Source organism: Aotus nancymaae, unplaced genomic scaffold (genome assembly GCF_030222135.1).
Source record: "Aotus nancymaae isolate 86718 unplaced genomic scaffold, 86718_ANA_hifiasm-v0.15.2.pri h1tg000002l, whole genome shotgun sequence".
In the NCBI taxonomy this organism is placed as follows: Eukaryota; Metazoa; Chordata; class Mammalia; order Primates; family Aotidae; genus Aotus; species Aotus nancymaae.
Window position 1 is genome coordinate 55,040,758 of NW_026988413.1, and position 24,648 is coordinate 55,065,405.

At 37.9% G+C, this 24,648-nt stretch overlaps 2 protein-coding genes across 2 annotated transcripts in view; one reads left to right on the forward strand and one right to left on the reverse strand.

Annotated features, from left to right (window-relative positions):
* FBXL13 (F-box and leucine rich repeat protein 13) overlaps positions 1-24,648 on the forward strand; it is a 221,782-nt gene that overhangs the window by 30,733 nt on the left and 166,401 nt on the right. The window contains exons 5-6 of the mRNA XM_064383138.1: positions 96-191; positions 5,879-6,011. Coding sequence (XP_064239208.1) covers positions 96-191; positions 5,879-6,011 — 229 coding nt within the window. The remainder of the gene's footprint in view (positions 1-95; positions 192-5,878; positions 6,012-24,648) is intronic.
* The window catches only part of LRRC17 (leucine rich repeat containing 17), a 30,733-nt gene continuing 22,575 nt past the window's right edge, over positions 16,491-24,648 (reverse strand). Inside the window, exons 3-4 of the mRNA XM_012456530.2 lie at positions 21,960-22,115; positions 16,491-17,225 (exon numbers count right to left, since the gene is read on the reverse strand). Coding sequence (XP_012311953.2) covers positions 16,828-17,225; positions 21,960-22,115 — 554 coding nt within the window. The 3' untranslated portion in view covers positions 16,491-16,827. The remainder of the gene's footprint in view (positions 17,226-21,959; positions 22,116-24,648) is intronic.

The following is a 24,648-nucleotide window of genomic DNA, read 5'->3' on the forward strand; positions in this document are numbered from 1 at the left end:
CAGTTTAAAAGATGTTGTAACACAGAAGGTAAGTGGACAAGTTACATCAAAGTTCACATATTTTTTCAAAATTGTGTATTTTTCTTTGTGTTTAGATTTTCTTCTACCTCAGTTTAAAAGATGTTGTAATATGTGGTCAAGTTAATCATGCCTGGATGTTGATGACACAGCTAAGCTCACTGTGGAATGCTGTAAGTAGATACTAACTGAACTGTCTTTACACTAGTTCTTAAAGGAGAGTGGACTGCTGTGAAGCCAACTGTTGTGGGGACACTTCTTCCCTGCTCTGTGGTCACTAGCAGCAAGTGAATTTGGTTTTCTTTTGTCCAGGCACAAGCCTGGGAGAAGAGATAAAAAAGATAATAATGCTATTTTAAGAGATACATCATTAGTATTTTTAAATGTAAATGGTAGATATAAATGAATATCATTTTTGGATTGAAACAAAGCTCCATTTTATTGGATAGTTTGTACCCCATTCTGGTTTTATTATTTATTGTATGCCTGCTTCCTTTTCATGAGCACAGACTATATATTGAGTCCATGACTATGGGAAAGATGTTTAGAGTGTGAGGTGTGCAATGGCCTTTACATAACTCATAATTTTTGGAAGGGTTAGTTCCATTAAAAAGAGAGGATTATAAGGATGAACTTAGTGTACCTGGATGATGGTATACAAAATTGGCAAGAGCAGAGGTTTTTGGAGTGGTCAGGGCTGATTGATAAACAATAACATTGATATCTTAATATTGCTAATGTTGTTAGCCAGAAGTTTAAGTTTTTTAACGTCCAGTTGCCTATAAACAGGCAGTTTCTCATTACCTTCTGAATAAAGCTATTGTTTGTGCTAAAAATGCTTATTATAATTGTGCCGCATTTGAAGACTCACAAATAAAAGCAGAAATAAGAGGAAGGAGCAATATACAGTTGTGGAAAGAGAAATTTGCTGAACATAAAACAGCTTAACTTCCTACCCTGGCTTTCTTCCTCACTGCCATGTGCTTATAATATTCTCCATCTTTATATATATATATTTTTTATTGCATTTTAGGTTTTGGGGTACATGTGAAGAACATGCAAGATTGTTGCATAGGTACATACATGGCAATGTGGTTTGCTGCCTTCCTCCCCATCACCTATATCTGGCATTTCTCCCCATGTTATCCCTCCCCAACTCCCCACCCTGCGCTTTCCCTCCCCTAGTTCCCCCCGACAGACCCCATTGTGTGATGCTCCCCTCCCTCTGTCCATGTGTTCTCATTGTTCAGCACCCAACTATGAGTGAGAACATGCGGTGTTTGATTTTCTGTTCTTGTGTCAGTTTGCTGAGAATGATCATTTCCAGGTTCATCCATGTCCCTACAAAGGACACGATCTCATAGTTTTTTAGGAATTCCATTTGACCCAACAATCCCATTACTGGGTATATAGCCAAAGGATTATAAATTGTTCTATTATAAGGACACATGCACATGAATGTTCATTGTGGCACTGTTTACAATAGCAAAGACTTGGAACCAAGCCAAATGCCCATTGATGATAGACTGGATAAGGAAAATATGGCACATATATACCATGGAATACTATGCAGCCATAAAAATCGAATATTCTCCATCTTTATCCATTAAGGTCTCTGGATAGGAGTGTTGGCTTTTTCTGACTCCTGCCAGCTTCTGTAAGACATGTCCTGATCTAAATGTTATACATATTCTTTCTCCTCTAGACTATTTAGATTCATTTTTTCTTTCTTTCTAGGTTTTCCAAAGGAAAAAGCAACATCCCCAAATATCTGTAACATAATTTAGAGATTTATTACTTTAAGCCAGTGGTTCTCAAAGTGTGGTCCTGGGACCAGTGGTATCAGCATCACCCAAGAACTTGTTGGAAGTGCAAATTCCTAGGCCCCATCCCAGACCTACTGAGTCAGAAACTCTGAGGGTAGCAGACAGTAATCTGTTTTAACAACCCCCCTAGATGATTCTGATACAAGTTGAAGTTTGAGAATTACTGCCTTAAACTAAATACAAAATTAAGACAGAAACACCTAATTTGTTAGCTAAGATAGGTTTGGTAATATGAAATCAATTCTCTTCTTGCCATTGTTGCATAGAGTGGGAGTAGAACAGTGCAGCCAAGAATGAAATGGTGTCCTGATGCAATGTAAAGATGTTGAGTTAACTTACGAAGATAGAGCCTCTGACGCCTTCTCAAGTCCATTTAATTTCTTTGAGTAAGTTTTAGAGCTTCTACAAAATGGCACCAGGCCCCCTATTCATAGGTCACTTTGAGCACGTGACATCATCAGTCCTTAAATCATTAGCAATAAGGAGGGATTATGAAGTTAGCTATTGACTGGACTTTAGACAACAGAGAAAATATTGCCACTAAACATTGATTGATGGCATAAATGACCATATTTGTTGAGATTAAAGTATCTTGCAAGAAACAGATAAGAAAAGTTGTTGGGGACATATGCTTATTTGTTTGTTTTTTATTGTTGGCTGAGTCCTCTACCCAATGTCTCTTTGGAATGAGAAACACAAACATGTTTCAGGTTAAAAAGTAGTACTGTGGCAGCTGGGCACAGTGGCTCATGCCTGTAATCCTAGCACTTTGAGAGGCCAATGCAGGCGGATCACCTGAGGTTGGGAGTTCAAGACCAGACTGACCAACATGGAAAAACCCTGTCTTTACGAAAAATACAAAATTAGCTGGGTGTGATGGTATGTGCCTGTAATGCCAGCTACTTGGGAGGCTGAGGCAGGAGAATCGCTTGAACCCAGGAGGCAGAGGTTGCAGTGAGCTGGGATTGCACCATTGCACTCCAGCCTGGGTGATAAGACAAAACTCTGTCTCAAAAAAAAAAAAAAATACTGTTGCAAGAGTAGTACATAAGTGCCAGCCTAGGAGTTCATATTAGAAAATGCCAGAGTGCATGTGTTTCTGCATGCATGCAGACACACTAAAAATGTCAATACGCTTTATGTGTTGTGTATTTTAGTTCTATTCCATGCTTTTTAAAATTTCTGTATTCCATATTTTGTGTGCTTTGTCATGTCTTTTTGAAGTAATAACAGTAGCTAATATTTATTGACTGCTTCCTATATGTCAGATGCTACACTGCATCTGTAGTATCTCAGTTTGCATTTTCTCAGTTTGTCTCTGCAGTGTCCCGAATTAGGCACTGTTATTTTTCCCATTTTACAGATGAGGAAAACTAAACCTTAGTTAAGTCATAGCCATCATTGTTAAATGGCTAGGGTAGGATTAAAATTTGGATCTGTCTGACTACAAAGTGGGTGTTCTTAATTATCAATGATTTATGAGGGAATGCCAGGTCTGCTATTTGCTTTTCCCATAACTGGCAGCATAGAATTTCTCCTCTTCAGGTTCTTTTACAATGATATAACCTTGAGCTCTAAAACCCAACTCTCATACAACGCTTGGCATTAACGTGTAATATTCATGAAGGGTTCAGGTCCAGTAAGTCCTCTAGATACTGTGTGTTTTGTCCCTGAATTGAATCAGCCAATCAGAGAGTAGCACACTTTGACTCTATTACTTTAGATTTTCTCTTTCTGAGTTAACGCTTTTTTGCCCTGAATTCAGCTTTTGTCCATTATTTTGTTGTATGGAAGTCCCTCAATTGATTTAATCTGTCTTCTATCAAAAGACATTTAGGTTGTTTCCCATCTTCTGTTAATAAAATGCTGTGGTGAACATCCTGCTTCTCAGTGTTTTGTTGTATACATGTATGATTATGTCTGCAGGATAAATTCCTAGTAGAATTGTTAAGACAAAGATTGGATTTGTTTATAATCCCAGCACTTTAGGAGGCTCAAGCAGGCGGATCATTTGAGGTCAGGAGTTTGAGACCAGCCTGGTCAACATTGTGAAACCCCGTCTCTACTAAAAATACAGAAATTAGTCAGGCTTGGTGGCAGGTGCCTGTAATCCGAGCTACTCCGAAGGCTGAGACAGGACAATTGTTTGAACTTGGGAGGCGGAGGTTGCAGAGAGCCAATATTGTGCTACTGCACTGCAGCCTGGACAACAGAGCAAGACTCTGTCTCAAAACAACAACAACAACAAAATATATATGTATTTATACACATACATCTATATGTAAAATCACAGAATTATATAGAGTTATGGAGTACCTTTTACCCTAAATTTCCTTAGCTGTCTATACTTTTTTTCATATCTGTTATCACATTGGTATTTTAATGTATGTATCTCAACTCACAAGAGAGACTGGACATTATCTCATATGTTAGGAAATCATTTAGCATTTACATTTTTTATCTTAATGTACTATATTTTTTATCAGCCAACTCAAATCATTTTTGGGAACAAACGAAAACGTGTGTGTGTGTGTGTTTTGAAATTTCCATACTGTACTAAATAGAGCATTCAAACTAACATTTCAGTCTTTTTTTCTGTCTGGAAATGATGTGATGATTTACTTCAAAATATTTTAAATTTTTACATGAAACAGATCTTACTTCTTTTCAAATAATTTCAACTTTTAGTTTAGATATAAGGGGTACATGCTCAGGTTCATTACCTGGGAATATTATGTGATGCTAAGATTTGGGGTACATATCCCATCACCAGATAGTGAGCATAGTACCCAATAGGTAGTTTTTCTAAACCACCCCCATCTTCTGGTAGTCTACATAAATATGCAGATATGCTCCCATATTTATGTCCATGTATGCTCAATATTTAGCTTCCACTTATAAGTAAGAACATGCATTATTTTGTTTTCCACTCCTGCATCAATGCTTTAGATGGTGGCCTCCAGCTCCTTACGTATTGCTGCAAAGGACACAATTTCATTCTTTTTTATGGCTATGTAGTATTCTATAGTGTATATCTACCACTTTTTCCTTATTCAATCTACAATTGATTTAATAAAAGGGATTCCACATCTTTGCTATTGTGAATAACACAGAGATGAACATATGAGTGCGTGTGTCTTTTTGGTAGCATGATTTATTTTTCTTTGGCTATATACCCAATAATGGGGTTACTGGGTTGAATGGTAGCTCTGTTTTAAATTCTTTGAGAAATCTCCAGACTGCTTTCCACAGTGGGTAGACGAATTTACATTCCCACCAATGGTGTATAAGTGTTCTCTTTTCTCCACAGCTTTGCCAGCATCTGTTGTTTTATGACTTTTTAATAATAGCCATTCTGATTTTTTTTTTTTTTTTTTTTTTTTTTGTGGCAGTCTTTGCTCTGTCATCCAGGCTGGAGTGCAGTGGTCTGATCTTAGCTCACTGCAACCACCACCTCTCAGGTTAAAGCAATTCTTGTGCCTCAGCCTCCCAAGTAGCTGGGACTACAGGTATGTGCCACCATGCTGGCTAATTTTTGTATTTCTAATAGAGGCAGGGTTTTGCCATGTTGGCCAGGCTGGTCTTGAACATCTGGCCTCAAGTGATCCGCCTGTTCAGCCTCCCAAAGTGCTGGGATTACAGGTGTGAGCCACTGTGCGCAGCCTCATTGTGGGTCAGTTTGCGTTTATCTGTTAATGATGCGGAGCATTTTCTCATCTGTTTCCTGGACACTTGTATGTCTTCTTTTGAGAAGTGTCTTTTGATGTTCTTTGCCTATTTTTATGGGGTTATTTGTTTTTGGCTTGTTGATTTGTGTAAGTTCCCTATAGATTCTGGATAGTAGGCCTTTGTTGGCTGCATAGTTTGCAAATATTCTCTCTCATTCTGTAGGTTGTCTGTCTGCTCTATTGATAGTTTCTTTTGTGTACAGAAGCTCTTTAGTTTAATTAGGTCCCATTTGTCTATCATTCTTTTTGTTGCAATTGTTTTTAGGAATTTTCTCATTTCTTATGCATTTTGTTTATTCTTTTTAGATTGATTTTTCCACAGTGAAACATATGATTCCAGATAAATATATAGTGTCTACTTTGCAAAGGTGGCGTTTAAATGTGCTGCGTTTGAATTTTTGTGGTTGTCTTCTCCGACCCAAAACCTTCAGATCTGCCAGTAAGTATATTCATTACAACTATTTGTCTTGCTTTCCTGTATTACAATTAAACAAATTTATGGAAAAGCGTAGATAAAAAGGAAACTTCAGTGACAGTTTTAGGTCATAAGGTTATCAATTATAAAACTGTTTTAAAAGTATATAATACAGTATAGCTCTTACTGCTTTGTGTGCCCTAGGAGTTGGTTCTTTGTCTCTTCTTTTTTTTTTTTTTTGAAACAGAGTCTCACTCTGTCACCCAGGCTGTAGTGCAGTGGCATGATCTTGGCTCACTGCAACCTCTGGCTCCTGGGTTCAAACAATTCTCGTGCCTCGGCCTCTCGAGTAGCTGGGACTATGGCATGCACTACCATGCCCAGATAATTTTTTGGCGTTTTTAGTAGAGACCAAACTTCAGCATGTTGGCCAGGCTAGTCTCGAACTCTTGATCTCAAGTGATTCACCCGCCTCTGCCTCCCAAAGTGCTGGGATTACAGGCATGAGCCACCGTATATGGCCGGTTCTTAGTCTATTCTTGACTACTTTTTTGAGGTATAGTATTTATGTATCTATGGATCATCAATTTTTCTACTAAAAATACTTAACAGATTCTCATTTTTAAAAATCTAACAATAGGCAAGTAAAACCATCTTTTTTCACCTCCCTCAAACCCATTCACTTACTCAAAGGCATCCAACGTTACTAGTTTTCTGTTTTTCTAAAATAAATTTCTATATATGTGATTAAAAATACACAATTTTAATTTTAACATGAAAGGAGTCATATTGTTTTATATTTTCTTTTATGTCCTGAAAAATTTTTCCATGTCAGTACATATAGATCCACTAAATTATTTTTAAATACTGTAAAAGTATTTTCTATATTATAGATGTAACATACTTTATTTAACCTTCTTCCTTTTGATGAACATTGAGATTATTTCCAATTTTTTCCAAGCTGACTCCTTTTACTTCCATTGTGATATTTGTCTTTAATCTATATATCCTTTGTGATGTATTTTCTGTCACATATGTATTTTTGGAAATGAAGAAAACAATATATTTCAAAAAAAGTATACGTTCATATTGACTCCAGATAATGAGAAAGAATGTCATATACATGTGCAAACACCAGTTGGATAAGTTCTAAAGATATTAAAGGGTAAAATCAAGTAGCATGAGAGAGATATATATTATATATAAAATCTAATACCAATTGTATATAACTTCAATTTGCAGAATTATATATATTTTTACCTTTTATTTTGAAATAATTTTAAACAATATATATTATTATGGATTTTTAAGGACACACATATAGTGACATATAAAAAGCATGCATGAGAAAAAAACTCCAAATGCAAGACAGTGGTTGTGCAAGTAGACAGAGAGAGTTTAATGGAATGGGGAAGAACTGCACAAGGAGTTTCAACTGTGTCTGTAGATTTTTTATTGAAAAAATAAATTACACAAAATATAATAATTCTGATTGCTTATTGCTGGTGCTATACAAAGCTGTAGTTTTTTGTATGATGTTATTGTATCTGACCATGTATTAAGCTCTCTTCTTGGTTTTAATGGTTTGTCAATTGATTCTCTTGGATTTTCTTTCTTTCTTTCTTTCTTTTTTTTTTTGACACAGAGTTTCGCTCTCGTTGCCTAGACTGGAGTGCAATGACGCAATCTAGGCTCATCACAACCTCCGCCTCCTGGATTCAAACCATTCTCCTGGCTCAGCCTCCCGAGTAGCTGGGATTACGGGTGCCTACCACCACGCCCAGCTAACTTTTGTATTTTTAGTAGAGACAGGGTTTCACCATGTTGGTGAGGCTGGTCTTGAGCTCCTGATCTCCTGATCTGCCTACCTTGGCCTCCCAAAGTGCTGGGATTACAGGAGTGAGCCACTGTGCCTGGCCAGTCTCTTGGATTTTCTAGGTAGACTGTCATATCTGGGAATATTGACAGTTTTATTTCCATTTATGCCTATTCTTATATCTTTTTTCTTTTTCTCATTTTATTACTTTGCTTAGGACCTTTTTTGCAATGTTGAAGAGTAGCAGGGATATGGAGTCTTGCTCATTGCTCCTTTTTCATATTTTTAATGAGAATAATGTTAATATTAATACATCTTTTAATTTCTGGGATACATCCTGTATGGGGATATAATGCTGTTTTCACTTTTACAGCAGCTGTGCCCTGCATGTTCCTCATTCAGTCTGTTCACGTCTGCCTTTGGATTTTTAGGAACTATTGGTTTCTGATCCACCAAGGCCATTCTTGCTTTGTGTTCCAGGCATGTTATACATTTTTGAAAAAAAAAAATTCATTCTTGGATTTTGGGCAGAAGAGAGAAACTGAACATGTGCTTAGTCTCCCATTTTTAACTAATTTATTATGTTTGTAGTAATAAAAAGTTGATAAAATAATTATAAACCTTAAAATGTTAGCCACCCAAACTTGCTCTGTCTGTGTCTCTGTTTTTGTCTGTCTCTCTCTCTCTCCCTTTTTCTATTAGTATATGTATATACACACATATTATATATATATATACACACACACACACATATGAAATATACATAGAAAATATACGATTAAATAAATCTACATTTTCGGAAGGAAGGAAACGGACTCAAGGTGTAACATTCAGGGTTTCAGTTTGACCTAAGAGTTTCACGATAGCAATGGTAGTTGAACAGTGGAATGAGTTTCTGAGAAATGTCAATGCATGCTTATCTAGAAGCTTTTGTTTATTGAAATACATTTTATGTAACATAAAATTCACCTTTTTAACCATTCTAAAGAGTACAGTTCAGGGGTTTTTATTATATTAACAATTTTGAGCAACCATCACTAGTTAATTCTAGAACATTTTCATCAGCCCAAAAAGAAAACTCATACCCATTTTGCCTTTTATTTCTTTTTCTTACACAAGTGCTCATTGAGGAAGCTCCCATATGTTCCTACTTTGCTGAATGTTTGTATTATAAAAGAGTGATGGGTGATTTTGTCAAATGTCTTTTCTGAGTCAATTGAAATGGTTTTCCCCTCCTTCCTTCTATTAATATCGTATATATTACATTGATTGATTTTTATCTGTTGAACCACCCTTGAATTCCTGAGATCAGTCTCACTTGTTCGTACATCATGGTGTATAACCCTTTTAATATGCTACTGGATTCTATTTGATAATATTTTGTTAAGGATTTTTGCATCTATATTTAAAAGGAGTATTACTCTGTAGTTTTTCTTTCTTGTGATGTCTTTGACTTTCTTATCAGGATAACACCGGCTTCATAGAATGAGGTAGGAGGTATTTTTTCCTTGTATTTTTTGGGAAGAGTTTGAGGATTGGTGTTTATTAGCCTTTAAATGTTTGGTAAAATTTGCCCATGAAGCCATCTGGTCCTAGGCTCTTTGTTGGAGGCTTTTTCTTTTTTTAGATGGAGTTTTGCTCTGTCATCCAGGCTGGAGTGCAGTGGCGTGATCTTGGCTCATTGCATCTGCTGCTTTCCGGGTTCAAATGATTCTCCTGCCTCAGCCTCGTGGGTAGCTGGGATTACAGGTGTGTGCCACCATGCCCAGCTAATTTTTGTATTTTGAGTAGAGATGGGTTTTCACCATGTTGGCCAGGCTGGTCTTGAACTCTTCATCTCAAGTGATCCAGCCTCCCAAAGTGCTGGGATTATAGGCATGAGCCACCGCACCTGGCTTTGTTGGAGGTTTTTTGATTGCTGATTTTGTATTTTTACTTACTATAGATCTATTTAGATGTTCTGTTTCTTCTTGAGTGACTTTTGGTAGTTTATGTGTTTCTAGAAATTTGTCAGTTCCATGTAGTCTATCTAATTTTGGGGGGCACAACAGTTCATAATATTCTCTTATGATCCTTTTTACTCCTGTAAAGTCAGTACTAATGTACTCACTTTCATTTCTAATTTAAGTAATATTAGTCTTCCCTCTTGTTTTCCTGGTCAGTCAAGGTAAAGGTTTGCACATTTTGTTGATTATTTCAAACAACCGTTTGGTTGTCTTTTCATTATTGTAAAACAATATATAACATGGCCAGGTGCAGTGGCTCATGCCTGTAATCCCAGCACTTTGGGAAGCTGAGGCAGGTAGATCACCTGAGGTCTGGAGTCCAGGACCAGCCTGATCAACGTAGAGAAACCTTGTCTCTACTAAAAATACAAAATTAGCCGGGTGTGGTGCCACATGCCTGTAATCCAAACTACTCAGGAGGCTGAGGCAGAAGAATCGCTTGAACCTGGGAGGTGGAGGTTGTAGTGGGCTGAGATCATGCCATCGCACTCCAGCCTGGGCAATAAGAGTGAAACTCTGTCTCAAAAAAAACTAAAAATAAAACTTGTCATTTTAACTACTTTTATATGTACAGTTCTGTGGCATTAAGTATATTCACATTGTTGTGCAACCATCATCACTGTCCATCTCCAGAACTTTCATCTCACAAAACTGATAGTCTGTACCCATTAAGTACTAAACCCTCTTTTCCTCCTCCTCCTAGATCTTGGCAACCACCATTTTACTTTCCATCTCTATGAATGTGATGACTCTAGGTGCCTTACATAAGTGAAATCAAACAATAATTTTTTTTTGTGCCTGGCTTACTTCACTTAGCACAATGTCTTCAGAGTTTACTCATTTTAGCATGTGTCAGAATAATATCTTATTGTATGTATATACGACATCTTGTTTATCCATTCTTCCATTAATAGACACTAAGGTTGCTTTAATCTTTTAGGTGTTGTGAATAATGCTACTATAAATATGGATATTTTTTAAAAATCTTATTTTTATTAGTTCTCTATTGTTTTTCTATTTTCTATTTTGCTTATCTCCACTCCAATATATATATTTTTGTTTTTGGAGAGAGGGTCTCACTCTGTTGTCCAGGCTGGAGTGCACTGGCATGATCACAGCTCACTGCAGTCTCAACCTGCTGGGCTTAAGTGATCCTCCCACCTCAGCCACCTGAGTAGCTAGGGCTACAGGTGGCCACACCTGGCTAATTAGAAAAAAAAAAAAAGTTGTAGAGATGGTGTTTCACCATATTGACCAAGCTGGTCTTGAACTCCTGACCTCAAGTGATCCACCTACCTCAGCCTCCCAAAGTGTTGGGATTATAGGCATGAGCCTCCGTGCCCAGCCTGGATTGTGAGGTTTTAATCACTCTGCCCAATGGTTTGGGTCAGAGGTGGAGACTTAGAGATACTAGTTCTCCATGCAAATCACTACAGATGTGTGTGTGTGTGTGTGTGTGTGTGTGTGTGTGTGTGTGTTTTAAATGGAGTCTTGTTCTGTTGCCCAGGCTGGAGTGCAGTGGTGCCATCTTGGCTCACTGCAACCTTCACCTCCCAGTTTCAAGCGATTCTCCTGCCTCAGCCTCCCCAGTATCTGAGATTACAGGCACTTGCCACCACACCTGGCTAATTTTTTGTATTTTTAGTAGAGATGGCATTTCACCATGTTCGGCCAGTCTGGTCTCAAACTCCCGACCTCAGGTGATCCACTCACTTTGGCCTCCCAAAGTGCTGGGATTACAGGCGTGAGCCACTACACCCAGCCCTACAGATGTGTTTTTGACAAATACTTTCTCCTACAATGTGGCTTGTCTTTTCATTCTCTTGATCTATCTTCTTTTTAAATATAGGCATTTACAGCTATAACCTTCATTAGATTTTTCCCTGCTTCCACATAAAGACTTTTCCTGATGCTTAGGCATCAGCTATACTGGGAAGTTTGGAGTGAAGATGCAATGGGCAACCTGAGGTTGTAACTTGTATAGAGAGTAAAGAGGATCAGATAATGAAAATGCCTATGTCAAATTACTATGCAATGGGCATATTGACCATATGTTTATTATATCACATAATGATGTATCTTACATATGTTGTATATGAGATATATACATAAGACATATATGTTTGTATTTGTATCTGAGGTCAAGATAGCCTATAGACCTTTTCTTCTTTAAATTTTTAATATTTTGTATCTGTTGGAAGTTTATTTCATTTATTAGTATTTACCTGAAGTGTTCTTCTTAGTACAGTTGTCTCCATCACAGAAACAACTGAGCATGCAAGCCTGAGTAGACCTTGATTTTTTTTAAGGAAGCAAATATAATGTCTGTCTCATCTCTGTAATATTCTTAATTTACTGAAAATTATTTAATCAAACCCATTTTAATTCCAGCAAACAAGTATATCAAAGATAAAAACCATTCCTAACACATGGACACATAGAGGGGAATGATGGACACTGGGGCTTACTGGAGGTTGGAGGGCGAGAGGAGGGAGAGGATCAGGAAAAATAACTAACGCTTACTAGGCTTAATACCTGGGTGACTAAATAATCTATACAACGAGCCCCTGTGACACGAGTTTACCTATATAACAAACCTATACATGTACTTCTGAAATTAAAATAAAAGTTAAAAAATAATTCTCAGAGCTGTTTTAGCTTTTCCATTGTCTCTCCCACCCCACCCCAACCCCCTACCCCAGCTAAGACCAGTTCATCTATTGGTGTGTCGAGAATTACACACATTTCTGGCAAGAAGTTTGGTTTTCTGACTGTTAGATTGAAGATAAGTATTGGCTGCTCTTTTGGGCTGTTAAGCTGACTGAACACAACAGTTGTGTACTGTTGTGTTTTACTGGTATAATCCTTATGCCAGTAAAAGTTTAGAAAATTATCTGTAGAATGTTATGTTAAGATATTTAAGGCTGGCCACAGTGGCTCATGCCTGTAATCCCAGTACTTTGGGAGGCCAAAGCAGGCAGATCACTTGAGGCCAGGAGTTTGAGAACAGCCTGGCCAACATGGTGAAGCCTTATCTTTACTAAAAATACAAAAATTAGCCAGGCGTGGTAATGGGTGACTGTGGTTCTAGTTACTTGGGAGGCTGAGGCATGAGAATTGCTTGAACCCATGAGGTGGAGATTACAGTGAGCTGAGATCATGCCACCTTACTTCAGCTTGGGTGACAGAGCAAGATTCTGTCTTAAAAAAAAAAAAAAAAAAAAGCAGCAGCAGCAGCCTTTAAAAGGCAGATGAGGGCACAGGTTTACAGAATTTAGACAAGTAGCTCCTCATTACCTGCTGGGCATGGTGGCTTATGCCTGTAATCCAGCACTTTGGGAGGCCGAGGTGGGCAGCTCATTTGAGGTCAGGAGTTCGAGACCAGCCTGGCCAATATGGTGAAACTCTGTCTCTACTAAAAATACAAAAATTAGCTGGGTGTGGTAGTAGACGCCTATAATCCCAGCTACCTGGGAGGCTGAGGCAGGAGAATTGCTTGAACCTGGGAGGCAGATGTTGTGGTGAGCTGAGATGGTGCCATTGCATTCCAGCCTGGGTGACAGGAGGAGACTCTATCTCAAAAAAAAAAAAAAAAAATCCGATTTGCCAATTTGCAGAGCAGGAGACTCAGATTTCTCAGAAACAGACATAAATTGATCCAGGGCATAGGCTCCAGAGGATGGAATGGTAAGTAAATGAAAAAGCAGTGCTGCTCAATGTTAAATATCTTTCTCAAGTAACTAGGCATTAGGTCACAGCCTACTGAGGACTCAGGAGGACTCCGTTTATAGTAAATCTTGTTTACTTCACAAAAGTCAGAGAATCTTAGGACTAGTAGGAAAGTTTTATTTTTTTTTTAACTTATTTTGTCCAAATACCTAAGTGATATATATAAGTTCAAATATGTGTATCTCAGGACAGTCATATCTTTTGCTACCATAAAGTATACTTATTTTTGTAACCTCATTAACTTGTATTGTCTGTCGTAAAAAAGAGACATCCAAAGGCAAGTTATTAGAGTAACTATCAAGTAAGAAATTGGTGGAAGAGGAAGTGTCTAATTGTTCATTCCATCACAAATCAACTACACTTCCCTGAAAAAGTATTAACATTGATGTAGAAAAGGGGCAGATCTTAAGATTTAAAAATTCACTTCAGTCTTGACCCTGAGAGAGATTAGCAATGCCTACTGACTTACTTTTGGATCTCCTGTGTTAATTTCTGTTTTGATGTGTTCAGAAGCTTTATTTCCAAATACATCCCTGGGGATTAAATTGAATATAAAAATCAACCAATAAAATCCCTAACTAGCATCTAAAAATTATACCAGAGAACAACTTGGGCCCTTTCTCCGAATCTCATTTCATTCCAGAATCCTCTTGCCTCCAATGTAATCCTCCTGTCTCTGATGGAGGTCACACCAGGCTTTCTCCATCATCAAATCTTGGCTCTTTCAGGTCCTATGTCCTTAAAATTCCACTCTGAAGCTCATGAACAATAATAAATGAATTTGTTACATCTTTCTGGTAACATTTGAAATGTAATAGTTGGTTATCATGCCTCATAGTGACCAATGTAGGGATTTGCATGGAGAAGTAATCTCTAAGTCCCCACTTCTGACCCAAACCACTGGGCAGAGTGGTTAGAACCTCATGGTTCAGTCCGGGCATGGTGTCTCACGCCTGTATTCCCAGCACTTTGGGAGGCTGAGTTGAGTGCATCTCCTGAGGTAAGGAGTTCAAGACCAGCCTGGCCAACAAAGAACAGCTTGGCCAACATGGTGAAACCCCATCTCTACTAAAAATACAAAAATTAGCCGGGTGTGGTGACAGGCAACTGTAATCCCAGCTACTTGGGGGGCTGAGGCAGGAAAATTGCTTGAACCTGGGAGGCGAAGGCTACGGTGAGCCAAGATTGCACCACTGCACTCCAGCCTGGACGACAGAGTGAGATTCTGTCTCAAATAATCATAATAATAAATAAATAAAAATAGGACCTCACAATCCAGAGTTATTTACTGAAGCATTAGCTCTGGCAATTCTTTCGGTTCCCACTCTCTTGGTTTCCTTTATATAAATACAGATCTATTTAGATCTTAGACAAAACACTTTCTCCTGCCAACTGCCCTCATGAGTGCTCCCCCACCTTCCTGGGTACTTGCTCCGCTTTGGGGTTTGGTTCTGGAAGTTCTGGTGCCAGGCAGCCACAGACAATGGTGACTTTTAGAATGCTCTGCAGCCCTGCATAGCAGAAAGGGCTTAGGCAGATCTGAATCCTGGCCTTGCCACTTGCCAGCTGTGTGACTTTATCCAAGTTACCCAAACTCTCCACCTTGGATTCCTTATCTATAAAAGGCAGACAGTATTACCTACCTCAGAGGGATTTTGTGAGAATTAGAAATAGAATATGTGAAGCTCTTAGCACAGTGACTGGCCTCTACCATGTGCTTAAAAAGTGCATGGCTAAGCATGGTGCTTATGCCTGTAATCCCAGCACTTTGGGAGGCTGAGGCAGGAGGATCATTTGAAGTCAGGAGTTCAAGACCAGCCTGATCAACATGGTGAAACCTTGTCTCTACTAAAAAGACAAAAATTAGCCAAGCATGGTGGTGAGCCCCTGTAATACCAGCTACTTGGGAGGTTGAGGCAGGAGAATTGATTGAACCTGGGAGAAGAAGGTTGCAGTGAGCCGAGATTGGACCACTGCACTCTAGCCTGGGCAACAGAGTGACACTCCATCTCAAAAAAAAAAAAAAGTGCTTAAAACTACTTTTTATATACTGTCTTCCATGCTTTGGGAGTTTGCGCAAGTATCAAATAAGGTGGTTATTTGCTAAACTTTGTAGGAATACCTTGATACAAGAAATGAAAATGTATTAACTCAGCATGAAAGGAAAATGTATATTAAAAGGAACAAGTGGTATCTTACTGAGGACATGCATATATTTCTTTTCACTTTATTTTTTTTCTCTACGTAGAATATGACTATCTAAATGCAAACTGTTGGGATCAGGGTCTAAAATCCTCCATGGATTTCCTCTTTTGCTGGTGATCTAGTGGTGAGCTCATTTTAACCTCCAAACCCAAATCACAGGGCTTCTTTTGGGCACCACCTCCTCCCTCATATTATTTCCTAGTTTTTGTTCTGGCTTCATCCTGAATACTGCCCCCAAATCCTAATTTCATTCTTTGTTTTATGTTCCTCGACACACTAGCTTAGCAGGAAGTGCCCTTTCTCACGGACAGGTGGATTCCCAGAATGAACCCTACTTAAAAAAAAACACAAAAAACAAAAACAAAAATGCTCTTTTTACATTCACAGGTGTTTATACCTCTTCAGGGCTCATGCTTCACACCATCTACGGCTGTTAATCACGGTCCTAGCTTCTAACCAGCTTCCAATAGAATTCTCACATTCTCTACCTATTGTTTGTGACAATTCTCTCAGATCTAGCTTGACAGTATTTTGCAAGGATTAGTGAAGAGTGGTTGAGCATCTGGATGTACCAGGACCTTATTTTGGAATGTACAGAAATCAGAAATAGAAATTTATTTAAATTTTAAGATGATTTACTGAAAAAAAGTAGAGGGGTGGGGAATGACCCACCCCTCTACTTTTTGTATAAAATCATTTTGATCATCTTTAGGTATACACAGCTATCAAAAGGCATGTAAAAATGAATGAAGTTTTTTTTTCTTTATTTTCAGAAAGCAGTAAAAACATTTATACAGGACATTATGAAAGTCTAATGCCATCATCAGGACCCAACTGCTGCAGGTTACTGGTGTGGAATTACATATCACCAGATACTCTTCCACAAATGGACAGGCAAGCAGGATGTCAGTATTCTCTTGATTACTGTAAGAGTCACAATAATACTTATCATCATTAAAGAAACTTCCTTTAGCTGGATAACCCTGCATAAATAGGCAACACAGTTAATAAAAAATGTAAACATATGTTTTCTAACGCCAGTATGGAAAATACAAAACTAAATACAATCAGAAAAATTTCTATCTTATCCCAATATAATAATTCTTACACTTTGCTTCTTTGCGGTGTGATCCCTATGTATTTTTTCCCATTCATCATCTTCTGTGTCCTGGTCAAATGACTCAGGATATGCCGGTAACTTGTCTTTGGGGCATTCTTCATAGTAGCTTCTAATGTATTTTCCCACAGACCACCCTTTGTATTCTTCAGGCGTTTTGCATTCCAAGCCATTAAAATGGACATTGTAGTGGTGCTTTAACCAGTAGTAGAGGTAGTGAATGTTGTAGTCACATCTCCAAGGGTTATCTCTGAGCCACAAGAGTTTCAAAAAATACAAGTCTTCTAATACGCCATAGTCAAAGTTTTGCAGACTGTTGTTTGATAAATCTAATTCTTCTAAATGTGTGAGCCCTAAAAAAGCAGCTGGAAACAGAAAATATTTATTGAGACTGAGTAATTGAGTTAATACACTGCATGGTATATCCTAAGGACCAATACAAATTTTAAAAAGAGGCTTAATTTTCCCCTTTGAAAAGAAAGAGATGTCTCTTCCCTTCTTTTTTCCCAGAGCTCTTAACGTTAGAAAACTTTTAACTGTCAGTACTTTCTCCTCTCTTTGAAATGTCTTTAAATCCTTTTGAAGACTAGATAGGCTTTTCGTCAGCTTTATGATGCAAGAATGTCTTTTTCAAGGACCTGGGAGCTATCTCTTTGAAATATAAACATCAAGGAAGATGGTACCTCCATCTCCCAGCTCCTGTGGCAGAGTAGGTCCTAACTTTGGTCAGGTCTTGCTTCTATTTGCAAAACTACCTCCTGTCATGGAGACAGAAATTTGTTTTTCTCTGAATAAGGCCAGTAAGCTAACACAGATAGTCACCCCATTTAACAGGTAAAGTTAGGATGAATTATGTGTGACAAAATGTGGTGTCAAATCTTCTTCCTTAAGGACTCATTATTGTTTGTCCTGAAAACAGGTATGTAATGGGTGGTATCTGCTTGGCGACAGAGGGGCCAGATTCCTGTAATGGGTGGTATCTGCTTGGTTACATAGGGTTGAGAGTCTTTGCAGTCTCTCAGTGGATTGCCTGTGATACGCATCAAATTCTGGTTTAATGCTTAGTCAATAATGAACGTGTTTTCTTTCTTTACTGCCTTTGTGGAGATATTTTCTGGGTTGAAAAAAGGTTTCATTTTTAATAATATTTCTCCACTGTAAATGTATCTAATTGAAAAATTGTAAAATATACTATTAAAGCTTTTCCCTTGATTAGCTTGACTAGAATACACTATTTTATTTGAAAAATCAGTTTTAAGTTACCTTTTTAAGATGTATTTTGGACTCATGTTTTTTTTTGTCTTTGTTTTTTTTTTTACTTACTGGGAAAAAGAAGATACTCAAAAAAGAAACATGAATTATGAATTAAGAAAATATTTCACATGTAAGACATAAGTGCAGGAAAAAAATGAAAAATGTGCCTGGCGGTGATTTGACGGTTCCCTAGGATATCAGTAAACCTGAAAATACCTAGAAAACGACCTTATCCCAGTGTTGGGGGAAGGGTTCTATTCCTGTAGAGTCCAAAAATAAACAACTTTTTCCAACATTTTGAAAACATCTGGTTGTATTTTGGCTAACTATGGTAGCTATTGGCTTTGAATCCATATGTATTTAATTTTGCTGGAGGTTGGATAATTAAAACCAATATAAAATATAACTGAAAATAAAACAACAAAAAGCTTTTTTCCCCCTTCTAAGATCAAAGAAATCTATACCTAGGTTTTCTCTATTCCAGTTGATACAGACCAGCCAGATACTCCAGAAATAGACAGTTTTAAATGTTTTGTTTCTATTTCAAACATTATTTGATTATTGTTTTAAAATACCCTTGTAGAGCATATTTTGAATTAGGAAAATATGTGGTCATACTAATATTATTTACTATTTTCATCTTATATTCTCTCAGTAAAAACCCATAATTCCCCCTTGAAAAAATAACTTTCTATTTTGGTACCAAGCAATGTCTTGGGGGTAGGGGACAAAAGGTCAGCCCTTGTGTTCTGAAGATACTGGATTTTTTCTGTTTGCTAAAATTCTGTGAGTCAGTGATCTCACAGATTTACTTTTCTCAAGACATTAGACCTTGAGATTAAAAGCATATGTAAATATTCCTAGATTTTATTTTGAAAGTTCTGTATATTGTTACTTCAACCATATATATTCAGGCACTTGAGAAAACTAGTTTTCCTCTGTTTCTTAAAGGAGATAAAAACTCCCTACTAGGGTATCTTCTTTCTCTTTTCCAAAACAATGTCTGGCATTTTAAATGATTATTATTCACGTCTTTTAAAGTCTGGCAACTCCCACTGCATTTGTATACTTACCAGCAAAAATCATTAAAGTAAGTCTACTTGCAGGGTTTCATCTCAGAGACCCTGAAATATAGGTGAACTTTCATTTTAAAATTTCTTTAGGTTATTTTGCCTTAAGTGCTGAGATACTTTTTTGTTCCAGAAGAACTTTTTCGTTCTAAGAAAGTGCTTGGCATTTGCTGGGTGCTCAGTAAATATTTATTAATGTAGAAAATTCTTTCCTGAGAGTGAATTCAACAAAGGGGAAAAAGAAGTACCACTGCTGTTAGTAGAGACCATTTTGTGTCAGCAGGGAACACACATTTGGTGAACAAGATTAAAAGGCCTTCAGGGGATCCTAAGGACAGAAAAGGAATCCCTGCAATTATGGGAATTCCATAACTGATGAAAAGTATCAGTTACGGGAAACATGTGAAAACTATCAGGAGAAGCAAGGCAAGTCCATTTTGCACTATTATCCGTCTCTCTGCATTGCCTTCTCATTTTTCTCAAGTTTTCTTTACAAACTAATTTCGTTGTAATTAAAACATTGTCGCACTGTTACTCATTACTTTAATACATCTGACTTAGGACATAGAATAAGTATTATAATCTTTTTTTGAGACAGCTCTAAAACTTGTTTGCATTGATGGTTGGTAAACTATGGTTTTGCTTGTGGATGACAGCAGAAGGAAATTAGACTCTTGACCAAGGACCTTTGGGATGGCTTGCTTGTCCTGTCAGTCTTTGGTTTGTAACCACCCAATGAGTTCACCTTGCCCACTCCCTAGACAGAGTTGATTTATCAAGAGGGAATTGCAATGGAGAAAGCGTAAATGACGCAGAGCTGGCTGTTCAGGAGACTGGAGTTTTCTTATTACTCAAATCAGTCTCTCCGAGCTTTCGGGGATCAGAGTTTTGTTTTTTGTTTTTTCTTTAGATGAAGTCTTGCTCTTTTCCCACAGGCTGGAGTGCAATGGTGCAATCTCGGCTCACTGAAACCTCCGTCTCCCGGGTTAAACCTCCGTCTCTCCTGCCTCAGCCTCCTAAGTAACTGGGGTTACAGGCACCTGCCACCACAACTGGTTAATTTTTGTATTTTTAGTAGAGATGGGGTTTTACCATGTTGGCCAGGTTGGTCTCGAACTCCTGACCTCAGGTGATCTGCTTGCCATGGCCTCCCAAAGTGCTGGGATTATAGGCGTGAGCCACCATGCCTGGCCAGGATCAGAGTTTCTAAAGATAATTTGCCAGGTAGGGGCTTGGGAAGTGGGGAGTGCTGATTGGTCAGGCAGAAGATAGAATCATAAAGGGTCAAAGTGAATTTTTCTTGCAAGAAAGGGTCTCCACTTCCAGATTCTTTTTTTTTTTTTTTTTTTTTTTGAGATGGAGTCTCACTCTGTAGCCCAGGCTGGAGTGCAGAGGCACGATCTCAGCTCACTGCAACCTCTACCTCCCAGGTCCCAGTTCAAGCAATTCTCCTATTTCAGCTTCCCAAGTAGCTGGGATTATAGGCACAAGCCACCATGCCCAGCTAATTTTTGTATTTTTTAATAGAGATGGGGTTTCACCATTTGGCCCGTCTGGTCTTGAACTCTTGACCTCATGATCCCCCTGCCTCGGCCTCCCAAAGTGCTGGGATTACAGGCTTGAGCCACCATGCCCGGCCTCCACTTTCAGATTCTTTACCCTGTGGCCTGGCTTTGTGGAGACTGGCTAGCAGTGACTGACTTGCACGCTAATATAATGCTCATTTCATTTGGGAGAAGGGTGTCTGTAGTATTCTTATTTACTGAGAAATGAAAATTGCTTTTGACTTCCCAATTCAAACATACTCCCAAGTTTGCATCATCTGTAACAGGCTAACGTTTACGTGTAGCATACTGCTTTTCCTTGGGAAGTTTTAAAAAATTATGATTTTCTAATTTTTAAAAATATGTTAATTCTAAAATATCCCTTTGTGGCTCCAGAATGTTCATTTTAATTTTTCACTTTTATTGTGTTAAAATTCTAATATTCTATTAATGGCAGTAGATTATCATGAAGAAAAGCAGGGGAAACAATTGTACTCAAAATGTTTATAACATATTACATTATTAATAATTTTAATAATCATTTTCATAGAACTTTTCAAATTGAAGTAGCATAGTGAAGGCACATGTATTCTATATGTTATAAATCTGGTCAGTATTGCAGTAATTTTCAGTTCTTTCCAAATCTAATGCGTTTACTTAATTTACCAAGCTCATTTTCACCAGAGGCTTTGCTTAGCAAATGGAGAAGAGATTTGAAGGATGTAAAAGAGAATTGGTCTTGATCTAGGACTAGATATAGTATGTCTGGCTCTGGTTTGAGCACATTTTATCCTAATTGATGAGCTCAGTGCTTAGCAGTTTGTTTCTGATTTATTCTAAACAAGATGGGGCTTAATGAATAGCAAAGAAAATTCCAACTTTGAATTTCCCTTTAAAAATCATTACATTTTAGCATACTGTTGATCATTTGCCATATATTACTTTTAAAATCTATTCTATAACACAGTATTTGGGCTAACTGAATAAATATTGGTTAGTAATATGTGATATTACATACTTCATAAAGCAGCATTTTGGCAAGTATTTTTTTGAGTGCCAAACAACTCCTAGTGTAAATGTCATGTTTAATTCAACCTTGTACACTTTTTATTATTTAGTTTAGTTCAGTTATTTTTACACTAAGTTTATTTACTGTATATAAGTTTTGCCACAGAAAAAAAATCACAGAACATTTGCCCACCCACTGAAGGGGCTATTCAGGGAAACTTACCAGGATCGATGAATTGAATGCCGTTGCTGCTGAGGTTTAATTTCTTCAGCTCATGGACATCTTCAAATTCCTTGGGTCGAAGTTGGTTGATTTTATTGCATGACAAGTCAAGTTTAACAATATCTGGAGGGATGTTGTTTGGCACTTTTTTCAACTCTATAAAATTTAATAATATTTAGGTTATTATGCTCATTATGCCTCTATTTTCTCGGTCACCATTGTATCTGTGTGATTGAAGAATCAGCTCTTAAAGAGAAGGGGTGAGAGATATCTAAAGCCAAAGAAAGTTGGTTTGAAACAAGCCTTAGCATATGCTACATTTTAACAAAGCCTAGCAAATCCTTCAGTGACTTCCCATCTCACTGTGATGAAAGCCAGAGTCCTCACTAAGGCCCTGTAAAGCCATTAAGACCTGTAGGTCATCCTTGTCACCAGAGTCAGCACCTTTTAGGTTCTAGAAAGCAGCCTGTTTATCAGGACTTGCTTAATGAACCCACATCTGCTGGGCTGGACATGAGGGTGGATGACAGAGCAACCACTGTAGGGCAAGCTAAAGTGGGTTAACCACAAATAAATGGGTAGAAAAAAATGTTTGTGAGAACACCCTGACACTCGGCCTAGGCAATGTGGCAAATCTGTGGGTGCTGGAAAAAGAATATAAACTGCAGAATCCATTTTGGGATTGTCAGCAACAGCCCTGGGTAAAAATAGCATCCACAAGTAATACCAGGAAATGCAAAGCAAAGGCTTTCCTAGTGTGGTTTAGAAAAACACAGGAAAATCTCATTTGCTGTGTTGATGAGTAGGAGAATTCCTTAGTTCTTTTACCTTAGGACTTGAATGAGAATTGCAAATATTGATGCAAAGTATGTTTGCTTTTGATAAAGAGTATATAGATACACATTTCCCCAAACCAGAAGGCAAATTTGATCAATGCCCCTTTTTCTAATCCAGGTACCAATTGGTATGCATATTTCATACATACTGCTACCCCAAATTCTTGGTAAATGCCTCAATAAATACCATATTATTACCCCTCACAAGGCTTTTTCCTCCTCCAACCAAACCTTGTTGATTTTGAGAAGGAAATTAGAAAATTTCTCCAGGTAATTTCCCCATTTAGCAGGCTATCTTCGTTGTCAGCAACCTCAGAACTGCCTTGAAAGCTTGGTAGTAGTAAGAAAAGAGACATAAATGGCCCTGTTTATTGCAAATACTAAATTCTTAACTATTGTTCAAGCTGCAGTAAAATTGTTCCCTTAACTTTGGAGGCAGCTAAGGGTAATTTACCTGCATAATTTTCCCTTGTCTGATGTTCGAAGTAAAATAACTCCTTAAAAATAGTAAACTATTCTGGTCAATGTGAAGCTGAAAGCAGTTTAAAAACTCTGACTTTCATATATTCTTGGCAATCCTTTGACCTCAATATTGCATAAATATGCTTTTCAACTAGTCTCACATTTATTCCCTTTGAAAAACTAGGATTTGTTGGCAAAGAATCTGTTTCTTAGTGAATAAAGCTATTATTTCTTTTTCTTGCCATTGGATATTTAAGGCAAAAATACATAGTGATCATTGAGGTCTTTGTGGTTGAACTGGCACATATTAGGTCCCCTACACACAGTCTGACTCATTGCAGGTCAGCTGGGCCAGGCTCAACTCCGAGTTGGGGAATCTGTATGCAAGTTCTCTATGTGTGATCGTGTACATGTGGTATGCTTGTACAGAGCCTCAGGTTGTTACACTTTAATTCTAACCATGATTTTTAACTTCGATGTATTTTTACCTTCAAAGGTTGCTTAAATTACTGCTTTGAAAGAATAAAGAAGAGCAGTCCAGTTATCATCATCAATCTAAAGCACACGGCTCTGTGACAGGCACTACCAAAGGGAATTTAATAAATAAGACTTTTCCCTTTGAATTTATGGGAATCAGCAATATAACAAAAAATGAAAAATAAAGGATGAAATGAATCACTAGATTTAAACCACAGTGAAAGCCATTTGTATTGATAATATTAAAAGACAAAGCTATCCTTCATTTTTTTTTTTTTTTTTTTTTTTTGAGACAGAGTCTTGCTGTTGCCCAGGCTGGAGTACAGTGGCATGATCTAGGCTCATTGCAACCTCTGAGTCCTGGGTTGAAGCAATTCTCGTGCCTCAGCCTCCCGATTAGCTGGGATTACAGGAACCTGCCACCATGCCTATTTTTTTTTAGTAGAAATGGAGTTTCACCTTTTTTTTTTTTTTTTTTTTTTTTGAGACAGAGTCTTGCTGTTGCCCAGGCTGGAGTACAGTGGCATGATCTAGGCTCATTGCAACCTCTGAGTCCTGGGTTGAAGCAATTCTCATGCCTCAGCCTCCCGATTAGCTGGGATTACAGGCACCTGCCACCATGCCTTTTTTTTTTTTAGTAGAAATGGAGTTTCACCATTTTTTTTTTTTTTTTTTTGAGACAGAGTCTTGCTCTGTCGCCTAGGCTGTAGTGCAGTCTCCAGTGGTGCGATCTCTGCTCCCTGCAACCTCCACCTCCTGGGTTCAAGTGATTCTCCTGTTTCAGCCTCCTGAGTAGCTGGGATTACAGGCATGTGCCACCATACCTGGCTAATTTTTTAATTTTTTTTTTAGTAGGGACAGGGTTTCACCATGTTGATCTAGCTGGTCTCTAACTGCTGACCTTATGATCTGCC